Genomic DNA, 15,026 nt, shown 5'->3' with positions numbered 1-15,026 from the left:
CAGAATGAGTTAAAGCCATTTAACTCATTAAGAAAAGGGAGCATCTCAAGTTATATCTAGCTAGCGGGGGAATTTGTGCTTTAAAAGCATGCAGACCTCCACAGAATTTGTTGCAGACATTCTCTAAAACCTTGGCTTCATTTTCTAACTCGTGTCAGTCAGTTTCCAGTCTTCTTTCTTTTCAACAGAAAAGATTTTCCCAGAAACATGTAGAAAGTCTTTAGTATGCCCTCCGAACATAGCAAAACATTCTCTCCCAGACTGAACTGTGGATCAGAACTCAGATAATGACTCATAAAGAATGCCGTCTCATGGCTTTGATTTACCGCTCTTTGCGCTGACCGACTCCGTGTTTGCCCAGCAGGTGGGTACTGAGGTGCTTCTTCATCACAAAGGCCCATCTGAAAACACACAGAGAGTTGACAAGCGTTAACAAAGGAAAATCGTCAAACTTCGCAGTGAGGATTAAAGCTAGAGTTTAGTGTGGAGAACACGCTCCTGCGCCTGGGCCAATGCTGCATTTGACACAGCAAACTGGAGTTTAGTGCGTTTGTTTGCTGTTATCCATCCTCCAGGTCTCCTCCTCGTTTTATGAACAACAGTCGCACCTCAGGAACGAGTTTGCTTCTACTGTAGATTAGATCAGATTTTAAAACTATCTAAGACATGACCACATCAACACAGCATCTGCTGTCCCTGCACCACGACTGGCACACGGCCTCTGAAACACTTCTTTCAGTGAGGCTCAAGCACAAATGTAGTTTCTCAGTTTCCACAACTGAGCTGTAGCACAGGAAGGACATAGCCACTTTGTTTTTCTGTTTGCTTTTTCTTGAATGATTCCATTGAACATGAAAGAGTTCATTTGCTGCCATCGGTTCGCCTCTGTTGGACATGCTCATTGAACTGCGTGAGAACACAAAGCCATTCCTCTCTCGTATTCCTTGAATTTTATCAGGAGGAAAAAAAAAGGAAAAAAAAACTTTCACAACAAGCTTTCAGAACAGAAACAATACAGCTACTATGAACATTTTTTTTATTCAATCACTATTATTCTTTTAACTGATAACAGACAAGTCATTAAATGAGAGCCAAAGTCTAACTTTGCAAACCTAAGCCCTGCTGTCACGTTTTAGTCCAGTTCAGTATTTTTCTATGCGTACTGTCATGAACTTTAACATTGAGCATGCACACTGAGGCCCGTGGAGTCTTAGATTCAGCTCTTTGGCTTTTTGTAGTTTTCCTGAGCGTTGCATGGCCCCATCTTTGGGTGGAAGACTGGCAGATGTCTTGAATATTTTTCACTTGCGAAGCATCCTTCTCACTGTGGAATGATGGACTCAAAGTTGTTTGGAAATGGTCTTAAAAGCAGCTGGATTTATGGGCAGCAACAGTTGTCTCACTAAGATCCTCACTGCGTTAACACACACCTGAATGCACCAGACCGACAAACTGACAAAACTTCTGCTTTTACAGAGGTGGACACGCTTGTTGATGACCTATTTATCAGGTTGATTGGCAGCAGGTTTCATGATTCACTGATTAGCAAAGCCTGCGAACTAACTGGACTTTGTTTTTTTTACACAGCTGAAACTGGGACTTTTCAGTTCCAAACATTGGCAAAGTGTACCCCATGATGTAAATAAAAGTGTCACACAAACATCTACACATGTGCAAGGATTTAAATGCTCTCGTATCTGCAGTACATGCAATAGCATGCGAAAATCATCAAATAATGCCAGGGTGCTGTTGCTTGAGCGTGACCACAATGTCCTGAATTTGTCGAGGGCCCTGAGTTTACCGTGTCTCCCAAACAGCATATGAAAACATAATGAACGGATGACAGGACTAACTACTCTGACATCCAAGCTGCTTCACCAGTGTTTTCATCCTCTGGCCTTTTCATTTAGCACCCATCACTTCCCATTATTGTGCAACTGAGAGACAATGACCACATCTGAGAGCCGGGGATGGAGCTACATGAAAGAGGCAGAGGGAGTTCAGCCGACAGTCATGTGGTTGGCACTGTCGCTGCAGAGACCAGTGGTTTTTTTCTGTTCTCTTCTGGATGTTTTTAGTTGCCTTTCGTCCCAGTCGATCATTATTCTATTTTCTCTGTGGAAAACCTGTGAGAGTTTCTGAGGCTTTCATTCTCACTGAATAGTCAGTCTTTCGAGAAGCAAAAGCATAATTATTTCACCATTTATGTTGCCATGTCAGTTACCCCCCCCCCATGTGTGGACAACACACACACACACACACACACAGTGCTGTGTCCCATCATGGCCCCAGAGTCCCGTCCGTCATCGAGGCCCCTGAGGCCGACTCTAACTAACACCATCATATAAATATTCAAACATGTTCCACTGTTTTGCCTCATTATCATCACTCTAGATTTCCTCAATCCTCTCTAACTCAATCCATCCACCCGTCCACAATGTTGCCTTGGAGTTAAACTGGGAGCGAGCGGATGACTAAATCTTGTACATTCCAATGTGGGAGACTGGCAAGATCAAAATGTTGAGCTTTTTTGGCCTACTCCAAGTGCCTCTGACTGACACGATCATCTATAAATAAACAAACAGCATAATTAAGATATCTCTGAGCGGGTTTTTTTTTGGGGGGGGGGGGGGACTGAGCATAAAAGAATTTATCAATACATTTGAGAGAAAAGCACAGCCTTGAAACACTTCACGCGTGCTTGTTTAAGTCGTCGTGTTTAGACGTGGGGAAAAAAAGAGCTTGCAAACATTTCTGTTAATTATGTATTACAGCTGTCCTTCATAAACCTAATTACAGAGTGCTGAAAGGCAACAGGGGCAATTTGCATATGCGCATGAAAGACAAGACATATGCAAAATATGATTTTAATTAGCATTCTTTGATAGCAAGGGGTACAAATCAAACTGGCATGTTGTGAGATTCTCATCTCACCCCTTTTTTTTTTTTACTGGATTATTTTCAGAGTGGCGCCAGTGCAAGATGGTTAATGCCCTGTGGAGGCACCTGGCACAGGCTGCGTTTATATCCACACAAACACACACAAGCACACACATACGAATGGATGTTAATATTCCCAGAAATGCTAAATACCATGCAGAAAGCTAAATAACCATAGATAAATGGAAGAATAGAAACTCACTTTGCACACAAAGGGTGATAACAGATTCCCAATTAGTTGCTCACCGTGTGATTATCAGAAACAAACTACTATTCTTGTTAATGTTGAGATGAACTGCTGTTGGCATACACACACACACACACACACACATACAAATGCCAGTACGGATGGTGATTCTTCAGTACAAAAAAGTCATCCACAAGTACCGAATCCATCAAGCGTACACATTCACACACACACAAAGATCCCATATCTAAATGTTAAGGGGGCAAATCCATTTGTTTAAGGCAGTGTGTAATCAGCCCCCTGCCTATGGTGTGTGTGCATCCTCTGCCATCCAGGTCAAGGCCTCAGCTTGTCGTCCTGCTGCCTTGGGCTGCATCATCAGCCCAAACCATCAGCCTTGATGGTTATTGTAACAAAGGGATACTTTAACATGCCATTCATCCATATCAATTCTCTTCCCCCTCATGAATTGAACTAATAAGGCTGTGCCTCTGCCCTCCGGGGAGGCTCATAATATCCATTGCAGATATGGAAAAAAAAAAAAAAAGAAAGAAAAAGAGAAAGAAAGACGGAGGCTCTGGTGTTTCACGTTCGACTTTCCCTTCAGACTAATCGGCGCGCCACAGCTCGTTAGGTCCGTGACGTGCCGGAGCTTTACCGATAAGCAGGAGAGACACGGCTCAATTACCCACAGTTACAATCTTTCTCTTTTTCTTCCCTCCCGCCGCCTGACGATGAAGAGATAACATGTCAATATTTGATACAAACAACTTCATTTGCCTAATGGTGTTCCTGGATAGGCCCATCTACAGGTCCGGAAGGGATGGGTGATCTAAGAAAAGGCCTCCAGCTTAGACGTCCCCCCCCCCCGAAATCATGCATACCGATTCCCATTGGCCCGTCAGCTGTACATGAGGCATGCTGGGACACAACAGGCCAGACGTAATGTACTTTACCAACTTTTTCTTAAGTTACTTTCTGCTGTTGTCTTGAGGGGGGGGGGGGGGGGGGGGGGGGGGGGGTGTTATTATGACTGTAGTCTTTGGCTTTATTGAAGGGGAACTCCAGTATTTTTAAACCTAGACCTTATTTCTGGTATGAAATACGTTTATCTACTCCCTAAGAACAGTTTGGCGAAAAAGTCAGCGTCCTTCGGAAGCTATTTAGATCATTTGCGATCCATATAACGGAGTGAACGGGGCAGGGACGATGCAGCCTCTAAATAAGGCATTAGCTGTCTTTATTTCACCAATACTTTAAGAACAATGAATGAACGAACATGTACTCTGTTAGCTCATAGGTGCTGTTATGTGGCAACTTGCGGCTATAGGAGAGCTAATGGAGGGATTTTTTCTCAGGCACTCTACTGGGACGACTTCATCCACACGCACAGTTTATTTACTCCTTGCTCTGTGACAGTCGGCTAACTTCACACAGAGTTTTCTACTGCTAGTTTTGTGCAACATGGCAGGATATTTATCAAATTTTGCCAATGTGAACGACGATTTTGAGTAAGATGGACGTTCTTACCGGAGTGAATGAGCTGTGCTGCAGCCATGCGTGTGGATGAAATGGTCCCAGTAGAGGTGTGTGTAGAATTCCCTCTATTAGCTCTCCTATAGCTGCAAGTAGCAACATAACAGTAGCTATGTGCCAACAGAGCTATAGTACGCGTTCGTTCATTCATTTGTCTTAAAGTATTGGTGAAATAAAGACAGAAAATGCCTTAATTAGAGGCTGCATCGTCCCTGCCCCGTTCACTCCGTTATATGGATCGCGAATTATCTAAATAGCTTCGCCAAACTGTACTCGGTGAGTAGATAAACGTATTTCATGCCAGAAATAAGGTCTAGGTTTATAAATACCGGAGTTCCGCTTTAAGATCCGGTGTGTGATGCAGATGGCATCTCAAAGCTACGACACTCAAACTTTCTGTCACCAAGCAGTACAAACTACACTGACAATGTACAGTAGGTGGCAACTTTAAACTCGACCAGAGATTGGGCAGTAATAACATCATTTCCGGCCAAGTGCTTGGATACAGTGACTCATCTTTATGAATGTTTTTTCTAGTCCAGGCAGTGTGATACAATGTGTCAGCCAAAACCTCCCAAAACTATGTACTCCAAATAGTTCTGTTTAACAATAAGTGAACCGAATGGGTCGGAGAAAGTGGACAAAGGCTACAGACAAATTTCTGATTATTTTTTTATCATTTTCCCTCCATTTAAAGCAACTGGACAGTCAGTTTGCTGCCTGCAGCTCAAAGGCAAAGCATGAACGTAAACAGGAAAGGCTGCAGGGTGAAAAATAAATCTGAAGTCAAACACACACATCTGCATTGTACTTTGTTAAAGAGTAACTAAAAACGATTACGGGAGAGCTACCAGATGTAGGAAGCGCTCAAAACCTCACCAGGCGAAGAATCTTGGCGAGGAGGAGCAGTTCCGTTGGGGAAAGATGAAAGGGGAGGTGGGTATGAGCTCAGAAGTTATGGAACTATGTTTCAGCTCTTTTGGATGAGCGCACACACACACACACACACACACACACACACACACACACACACACACACACACACAGTCTGCAGTGGTCCGCTGGGCCCCAAAGAAATGAGTGTGTGTGGGCTCATCTAGCCTCCTGTGCCAGGCCTAATGATGGCCCCCACCTGCTGCTTTAATGTCACAGCTGGATCGCCCTCCATCCTTCACTGACTCTGACTGCCATCAGCAGCAGGTAGCTCCCCTCTGCACGCTCCCACCTCCATCTCCTCTGATTCCTTCATCTCTCTTCACTTCCATCTTCTCCGACCACTCACGTCAACAGAACCTCCTTCTTTTCCACCTCGCCTTTTTCCTCCCTTCACTTCCTCATCCAACTTCTGTCCATCTTTACTGACGTTTTCTAGTCATATATTCTCCCACAGTGTTGCTTTTTCATATTTAGACGATCAGAATGTTTAGAAATTTGGAAACTTCAGAGTAAGTTTGTAAGTGTGTAAAGGCACCAAGCCCCATCACAATTAACTTGACAACTCTCTATAGAAATGCTGCGCATTGAATAGCGCCTATAATGTCAAATGTCTATATTTAACACCACAGAGGAAGACCTGTAAAATGAAAAAGAACATTTCACATTGTCACAACTAATTCACTCATCAAAGTAAACAATCTTTTTTTTCTTCCTTGTTTATTTATTATTTTATCTCTTTAATAAACCCCTCCCGAAGAAGCGGGAAAGCTGAAGGTAAGTTGACATGTCTAATCTGGGAAACTATGACAGGCAGGTGAACTGACAGAAGAACAGAAAGCAACACTTGGCTGACAGCAACCCTGCAGCGCTGAGACAGCTGCCGACATGTCAGACAGACAGATAAACAGACAGGAACACGAAGTCGGAGGATAAGACAGTTATTGACAGATGGAGCGGCTTCTTCGCTGACACAGAGACAGACAGCCGAACGTCAAGAGCGAGGACCGAGGAAGGAGGGATTCTGCAGAGTTTAATGGATGTTCTACAAGCGAGCCTACAGCAGTGGATGGGGGAGAACTACAGTAGATGTGATGTCAAATTCGCAGATGTGGAGATAGATGGTGATGGAAGGGTGGAGGAAGAGAAACCACGGGAGACAAAGAAGGGAAGTAAAGGAATATGAAAAATCATGATGGAGTTTCTAGATGAGCCAGAATGGATGTGAACTCGGGTGAGACGACGAGCCAAAGTCAGTTTGCGGCGCAGTCGCTTTGTTTGACGGCAGCGAGAGGTGACTTTGCGTCAATACTGCTCGGGCTCGAAGGAGAGCCGCTTATGGAAGCATCCTATAATTCAACAGACACGGGGAGGAAAATAAATAAATAAAATATCCAGATTGATTCAGTTTTTAAGCCTGTGCCAGAGTAAAGCAGGCACTTGATCTATTCTAAGATGATCTTGATAAAAATAAAAGGGAGGCAAAGTGTTTCTCTGACGACTGATCAACGTCAATGCTCTCAGTGAAACAGACACCTCTCACTTGCGGCGCCTCAGCTCGTGCATGTGTGTGCGTGTCCTCTAGTTTTAGAGGAGGTACATAAAAAGCTCACTTTGCCTCTCCGAAGGGGTTTTTGGATCATCTGCTGAGGCAGGTGATGGGGCTTGACGGATTGATTGAGGCAAAGTTCTCATCGACGGTGGCAGCGCCCCATAGAGTTCCCAGCTCCAGTGCACACTGTTCCATTAAAGGATCATTTAGAGGGAGAGCAAGTTCCACCTGCACTTATGCAGAGCACGCCCTAATGTGAGATGAAACACACATTTTCAAGCTGCAGGACGGGAGAGAGAGAAAGGGGAAAAATTATAATAACAAAAAATAAAAATTTCAGTCCCTTCCCAACAGCGCATTTCCATCTTCAAGAGAACAGCGATTGATGAAGTAATCTATTATTGATATCATCATCGTTATGTGCCGATGGCACTTTCGGCGTTACAGAGCCCCCAGGTCTGAGCGTCATAGCACTGTTTGCAATATTATGCGACTCAGCTTCATTATATTTTCTAATTAACTGCCTTAATTTGGGATTTAAATCCTAACTGAGAGGAGAAAGTTGAAAACGCTGAACAAGAAAGAATAATGCCGCATTTGGTGTCAAGATGAGAAGAGAGGTGTAGAATGGAGAAGGTGCAGGCAGTTACGGGAGCAGCTGAAGCACTTTTCAAAATAGATTTCCAAAAGCTGCCATATTGTGTGGCATCAGCACAAACAAGATCCACTTTTATAGATTAGGGGGGGGGGCAAAACGATCCGCTGTGAAGACGGAGCATGTCCTGAGGAACATTTTGGAGATACATAACATTCTGAAAATATGCTGCACTGCGAGGAGGTGAAAAAGTCATTTCACACAACAAAACAAAATGAATCAAAAATGCCGGTTGTTAAGGGCTGTTAGCTTCACTTGCTAATGCATCTATCCCTCCTTCCTTCCTTCTCTTCCTCTCTGCAGTGCAGTTAAAGATATGAAAAATATATGTGCCCCCTCCCCACCCCTCCCTCCCTTCCGCCGCGCCGTGTTAAATCATTAAAGAGAAGTCCTGCTCATTATCTCTCTAAACAAAACTTCTCTTAAACCAAATAAATCACTGTTGCGCTGCGCAGCTAACAGCCGTGAAGGGATAAATTACAAAGCGCCTCGCTGGCAGCGCTGGTATTTTAAAAAGCTTGCTGCACAATTTCTATGATGTGCAGTAATTTGTAATGCAGGTTTCCTTGTGTTTGTACGGTCTCCTCAGGTGTGTGTGGTGCACGCGGCGAGATGAGGTGAAGGGTGGGGAGTGAAGGATGAGAAAGAGAGCTTATTTGTGCTTTTTGTGCTTTCGAAATAATTAGGCAAAAATTACTCGAAAAGAAACCTGCAATCCCGATCGTATCAGCGGAGGATGGGTTTGACTGATGTTTGAGAGGAAAATGTTTATGTCTGCAGCCAACGTTTTACATCAAACTGCTCCCAGGAGTTAGCAGCTTGTGGTGATATTAAGCAGCAAAACATTTAATTATTTATGGTTTGGAAAAAAAAAAGAATCCGTTTTTATCAGTATAGTGTTCTTGGCGGGGTGAAAACACCTTTGAAAAGCACTAAAGGACATTTTGATCGAATTCAGTTGAGAGGCTTCTTGAACGTTATTTCAACATTTACACCCTGACACTACAGAAGATGTTACATAAAAACCTTCCCAGCTGAGAATGATTGCTTTAAAAAGGAAAGAAAAAAAAAACCAACACTGCTGATGTTAGAGTTAGATTCATAATCAGCCAGTCAAAGTGATATCATTGCAATTCTGGCCACATTTTTTTCCCATAATGAAGGCTAGCTTCATTATAACAAGAAAACACCCCGGAACACACCCCACCTAATTGAGGGGAAACGTACCAGCCACCCATCGCGACCTCTGCACCCTGTGAGCTCCGTCGTGGAGCAGGAGACATGATGAGCCCCATCCCCAAACACCCCCACCCCCGACCTCTGTCCAGCCCCCAGTGGGCAGGATTAAACTGCGTGTAACAGGGCTGCACTGGGGTCCGTTTACAACAGCGAGCCTCCCTCATGCCCCCCCCCAGGGAAAACAAAAGCAGACCTGATACCCCCAACCCCAATAAGAAAAAGGAGCATGATTTATTCAGTCTGTTTACTTCATAATCTATCCGCCTGTCCTCTGAGAACAAATTAAATGTATGAAAAAGACTGTGAAAGAAGAATGGTTGAATAAGAAAAGAAGGAAAGAAGAGAGAAAATTAATAATGTAAACCAAAATACAGAAAAATCCCAAGGATGAAGGTCTATAATGACTTAATTCATGACAGGCACGTTACAGTGTATTAGCAAAGATGCATGCCATACACACATGCCAAAAAAACCTCCAAACTACTGCTCCTCAAAGAAGGTAGGACCAAAAAATAAAAGGGGGGGAATCAAAGACAACAGGCTGGTGCGATCAGACCTGACCGATCGGAGGGAGACGTGAGGAACTGGAAAGCTTCAAAAACAAACAGAAGACAGCCTCTAATTTCAACCGGTGTTGTTTTGGTGAGTGGTCTCGCACATTAAAAAGAACTGAAGCAACATGACAAGCGAGAGTTGTATTTCTCCCACCATAGTTTTGCTAAAGCAGAAAATCCATAAAACATAAGGCCTCCGTATTGACGTTTTTCCTCAGCCAGTTGAGTGAAGGGCGTAGCTGGGATGTCAGGCCTGTCTGTCGGCCGGCTACCACTCTCATTATCCCTGTGCCTCTGTGAAGGGCATCTAAGGTCACACTCCAAAGGAGCAAAATAAACCGCTACAGCACTAATCTAATATTCAGCCATCCTATCAGAGAATGACTTGTTAGGCTCAAAGAAACCGGAACTGTTGATGGAGAGGAAAGACTGCTCGAAGTGGAAGTTCACATTTTCTGAATGCGAAAAGTTCAACTGCAAATGTGACATCTGTCATCCTCTCCGGTGGGAAGAATTGAAAAGTACTTTCAAGTTCAGTGTCAGCTGTCTCAAATGATGTAAAACAATGAACTTTCTGGAGAGTGAGTGAGAGCACAACTTCAGAATTTACACAATATATTGTTCAAGTGTTATTATAGTTGCTGATGCCTCCTACTCAAAGCCAGCGCACTTCTCCACCTCTTAAAATATGCACACACACACACACACACACACACACACTCACAAAGGATGTCTTTGTTTGGCTATTCCTGCCGTTGTCTTGACACCCACCATCTGCCGCCCCAGCAACAGAGACGAGTGAAGAGAAGAGTTTCTCTCCTCAAACTCGCCGGCCATCTTCCAAACCCCAACCACTCCCCCCTGACAAAAGCACCCTGCAAGGTCTCCGTCAGACACACGCACAGCTGGCGCTCTTTAAAGCGCGACAGGTTGAATCAGCGCTCGATAAGCCGCTAATATTCTGCAGTAAAATGTAAAAAAGTGGTCGATGGATGCGCTACATCAGGAGCATTCCAAACATTCATCTTTCTTACAAAGAGCAAAGAAAGTGAAAGTTCTCATTCAGTCATGTCTTACTGAAAGTGTGCGTGTGAATGTGGAAGGAGGCTGGGGGGGGTTACACTGCAAAGGTCCTTCTCAGTCACCATCTATGGATGCGAGATGAATCACGGAGAGCAAGCACTCAAAAAGTAAATGAATAAATAAATAAATAAGTAAATAAAGTGTGCTATGTAGATGAGGGTGACGAAGCCTCCGTCTCGGCCCATTCTGCGATGCGCTGCCCATTCATCACCTGCACATGCAAAGCGCCCGCTCTGCTCCTTAGCATACTCGCATATTCTAATGAAGGCTTGCATGCAAATGACGACGACCTTTTCCTTTTTGTTTTTTTTCTTTTGCTTTTTACAACTTTACATTAAGAGGAGGGGAAGTGGTGAGCAGTGGCTGTAATGGCCATTAGAGCGACAGGCTGACTACGTGACGTCGTGATCTAAACTCAAGGATCGCTGTAATTAGGCTAATCTATTACCAGGCGGCGGCTGTCAGAGATCTTTATGGCAAAGGACAGACTTCTCAGACACTTTATTTATTAAAACTGGACGTGGATTTTCGAAGGGATGGTCAGTTAGGCCCACGGAAAAATGCCAACACACACCAACGTGGACTCAGACATGCACAACACAAGCACCCATGGGACCTTAGTGCTGCCCCCGGACCTCTGAGGCGCTTCATGCGGCGCAACTTAATATCTGCTGAAAGCCTCGCATCAGACTGATAACGGCTTCTGCCGGAATATTGTTGAATATTGTTCATTTAGTATAGTTACAAGGCTTAATATGATTTTGATTAAGGAACTGATTATCAAGAACTGATTACACAGGCTGTTGTTTGAAAAAAAACTTAATATGAGCAGCTTCCTTTGATATACCTTGTTACTATTATATATATATAAAAAAACAACTTTCCATTCTACTTTTTCCACAAGAACATCAAACTGGCATTTGTCAGTGTCACTATCGGCATATTGATTACTCTCTCGCTGTTTGCATTTGTGTCCAACTCCCCGAGACAGGCCTCCGTCCTCTCTTCCTGTCACCAGTGACCATAGGGAGGGAGGGGAAAGCAGCCGTCACCGGCCTCCCCTCTCCTGTCCACCAGGCAGGGTCCTGCGCTGTCGGCGGGGAGGCGGCAGAAAGTTATGCCTCCTTACTGTGACTTTGAACTTCCTCAGATGAGGCATAAATATTGAAATATTGAAATGAAAGATGCAGCAGGAGCTGAGGATGGGAGGGAGAAGGGGAGGAAAGGGGATAGAGGATAGACGGATTGGGGGTGAGGGGGGGTTGGGGGAAGAGACAGGAGGCCCACTGAGAGAAAAGACAAGGCCCTCACCCCTCTGCCAGGCTGCGTTCTAGCGGGCCGACAGTTATGGATAGGAAACATTACTGCTGCTGGTAATTAAAGCAAAAACTAATACTGTCTCTTGGATGAGGGGGTTTCATAGTGAGCATCCATTTGTCACTGCGGCACACTCGCCAAAGCCAGATTAAATCACACACATATTTAGTCCTGCTGTGCACAGAGGATCTATCTATCTATCCATCCATCTATCTATCCATCCATCCATCCATAAAAATCTTCCCATGTGGGTCCTTTATTGATTGATAATAATCTTGTCTGTGTTTATCATTTTGGCTTCTACCTTCAAAGTTTTTGCCCCTGGGTCTGTGGAACGTCTTACAAACTCTTATAGGGAATAATAAATCACTCTTCTTTAAATCAGCAATTTTATGTTTGCTTGTTTTTTTTTTTTCAATCTCGCTAGAATATCTTCACAAAAAAAAGGTAGCAGAAGACACCGAAAAGAGCTTCACCTGCATCAATCCAAATCTCCTGGTATCATCTCCCAGAAATACTTGTAGGGTCAACTTCTACTAAGGAGTCCACCGCGAGGCAGTTAGCGACTGACTGACTGACTGACTGACTGACTGCCGAGTGGCAGTGAAAAGGCCACTGGCTTGGAGGGGGCTGGTGGGTGATAGTGAGCGAAGACGAGGATGGGGGAGGGGGGGGGGGGGATGCCATGTCACCAGACGGAGGGGATCGGTGACACTGAGCGTGTCACAGGGTGATGGCTGCACTCTGCTAGGACCAGCAGCCCCTCCAGCGCTGTCAGAGGAACCGGCAGCTCCAGATACTGACACCAGCAGCCGCACTGACAGGCCAAACATGAGTCGTCTCTGCGCGCTGCAGACGAGGCGGAGGGATGGAGGGATTTAAAGAAGGGGAAGGAAAAAGCAAATGAATACAAAGTGAGCGTGTGTGTCTGCTGGACTGGACAAATCCTTAAAAAAAAGAGAAGCCCCCATCAACTAATGAGCTGATTGGTTGAATTTTATTTAATTTCTGTTCTGACTGGGTGGACGCTAATCAATAGCCTAACAGCTAAACCACACTGCAGTTCAAATGTGTGGGAAACTAATGTGTACCTATGGGTGAAGTTATAAGAGAAAAACTTAAACATCACCTCAGTACCACTAATACTGCGTGCATATTGCTTTTCTGAACACAAAATGTCACATGAATCGACAGCCTCGGATAGGTCACCTGCTGGCTGACGCCATGATGTATTCACTACCAGATAAGTGGTGAGCAAAAAAATACAAATGGAAAAAACTATTTAGGTTGGTCAAATCCAATAAGACAAACAACTCGGAGGAAGGTAGGAGAAAGGAGGGATGACAATGATGAGATAGAGATGGAAATATGGTGATCTGAGGAGAAAAACATGAAGGGGGAGAAGGAGGTAATGCCAAAAGGGGAGAGGGCAGAAAACAGAAAGGGGAGAGAAACAGGGAGGAGATGTGGAGGACTCGAATAGAGAGAGAGAAAGTGCAGCGAGACTGATCGCTGTTGATCTTCACGATAAGCGCTCCCGACAACTTGTGACCAAAGTGGCGCTTCGACACTAATCGGCCGTGAAGGCTGACCTGCAGCGAAGCAGCGCAGTTCAGATCGCATAGGGCCGGCACTGCGGCTCAGACGAGATGGGCCCGGACAGGAGACATCCAGGCATCAAAACTCCCTGAGAAATTGCGACATGGCTTCAGTGCACTGTGAGAAGAACATAAGAGGAAGGGGAAAAAAAATAGCAAAAGGCAAGCAGTGATACTCGTTGCTCTTGGCAGTGGAAGCAGACTTATCTGGCTTGAGATGAAAAGAGAAGGGCACTGGCAAAGGAGAAAGGAGTGAGGGAGTGATGGGAAGTGTCGAGGGGAGTGGAGGAGGATGGAAAAAGATGAGCAGAGTAAAAGGAAAAAAGAAAAATACAAAGATCAATTTTATTGACAATTATCTGTGAGCTCTGCTGTTCTGAACCGGAGGATAACCTTGAATCATGCCGGTCCGACCTCTGCGAGACACACATGATGTGTGCGTGGAGCGCACCAACAGGTCTGAGAACGCTCATGAGCAAAGAGGAAGCAGGTCAAACATGTTCAAAATGAAGTAAACACGTGTAGCACAGCGTCCCCACCTCCCACGAGTATTTTACACACTGTCCCACCTCAGTGACAGCGGAAAGGAGAGCAGGGGCTTTGTGACAAATATCAAACACAATCAGTCGCCTGGTTTAATGAATTTTGAAAGGGGGTTATTGTGTTGGTCCAATGCTTAATTCAACATCATCAAACATCTGCTTGATTTGAGCATTCTTGAGTTTGGGACCGTTGGATAAATCAAAGAAGCAATTTGCAGATGAAAATCCACGATGGCCACATCTCATTATTACTTTTATATTCTTTTTTTCTTAATCAAGAACCTTTAATCAGGAAAAAATTTTAAGATTAATCAGTGAAGAGAATAGCAGCTGCAGATGTAACCGTCACTACAAACCAATATTAAAACGATGTCACGAAAAAATCCTTGAAACCACTTTCTTTCATTGACATCAAGCACAAATGTGTTATTCAAATCTTTTATCTATTTGTTTCTTTCCTGCAAACGCACTCTCGATCGTTTGTGAATGATACCGCAGAGCACAATTTAAGTAGTTTAGGCAGAATAAAGCTCCGTCAAGCTGTCAGTCAGGACTTTTAATTTCCCAGAGAATACCCGAGTCCATTCCACACTTTTTTGACACGCTGGCCCTCTGCAGACATATTACACTTTCTTAGATAAATATTTTCTCTCTCTCTTTCTGAGAGTGTGCTGTCCTCTGTTGCCAAGGCGCTCCCACTGGCCGCCACGACAGTCATGAGAAAGAAACGTGAAGCTATATTTTAATAAGCAGCGAACACGCTGTTTATTCAGTCGTTAATGACGACCGGCTTCCACTTAAGGGGCCTGGTGCAAAAAAAAAAAAAGTGTGTTGGTTATGTAGAAATACATGAGATCTAATCATATCTGGCACCATAAATCATGTGTGAC

The 15,026-nt window shown here is 44.3% G+C and overlaps 1 protein-coding gene across 1 annotated transcript in view; it reads right to left on the bottom strand.

Moving 5' to 3' along the window:
- znf407 (zinc finger protein 407) overlaps positions 1-15,026 on the bottom strand; it is a 139,912-nt gene that overhangs the window by 74,711 nt on the left and 50,175 nt on the right. The window contains exon 5 of the mRNA XM_072394749.1: positions 327-401. Coding sequence (XP_072250850.1) covers positions 327-401 — 75 coding nt within the window. The remainder of the gene's footprint in view (positions 1-326; positions 402-15,026) is intronic.

Source organism: Leuresthes tenuis, unplaced genomic scaffold (assembly GCF_036924035.1).
Source record: "Leuresthes tenuis unplaced genomic scaffold, fLeuTen1.0.hap1 SCAF_10, whole genome shotgun sequence".
Lineage (NCBI taxonomy): Eukaryota > Metazoa > Chordata > Actinopteri > Atheriniformes > Atherinopsidae > Leuresthes > Leuresthes tenuis.
Note: the sequence above shows the minus strand (reverse complement) of the source record. Positions and strands in the feature narration are given on the sequence as shown.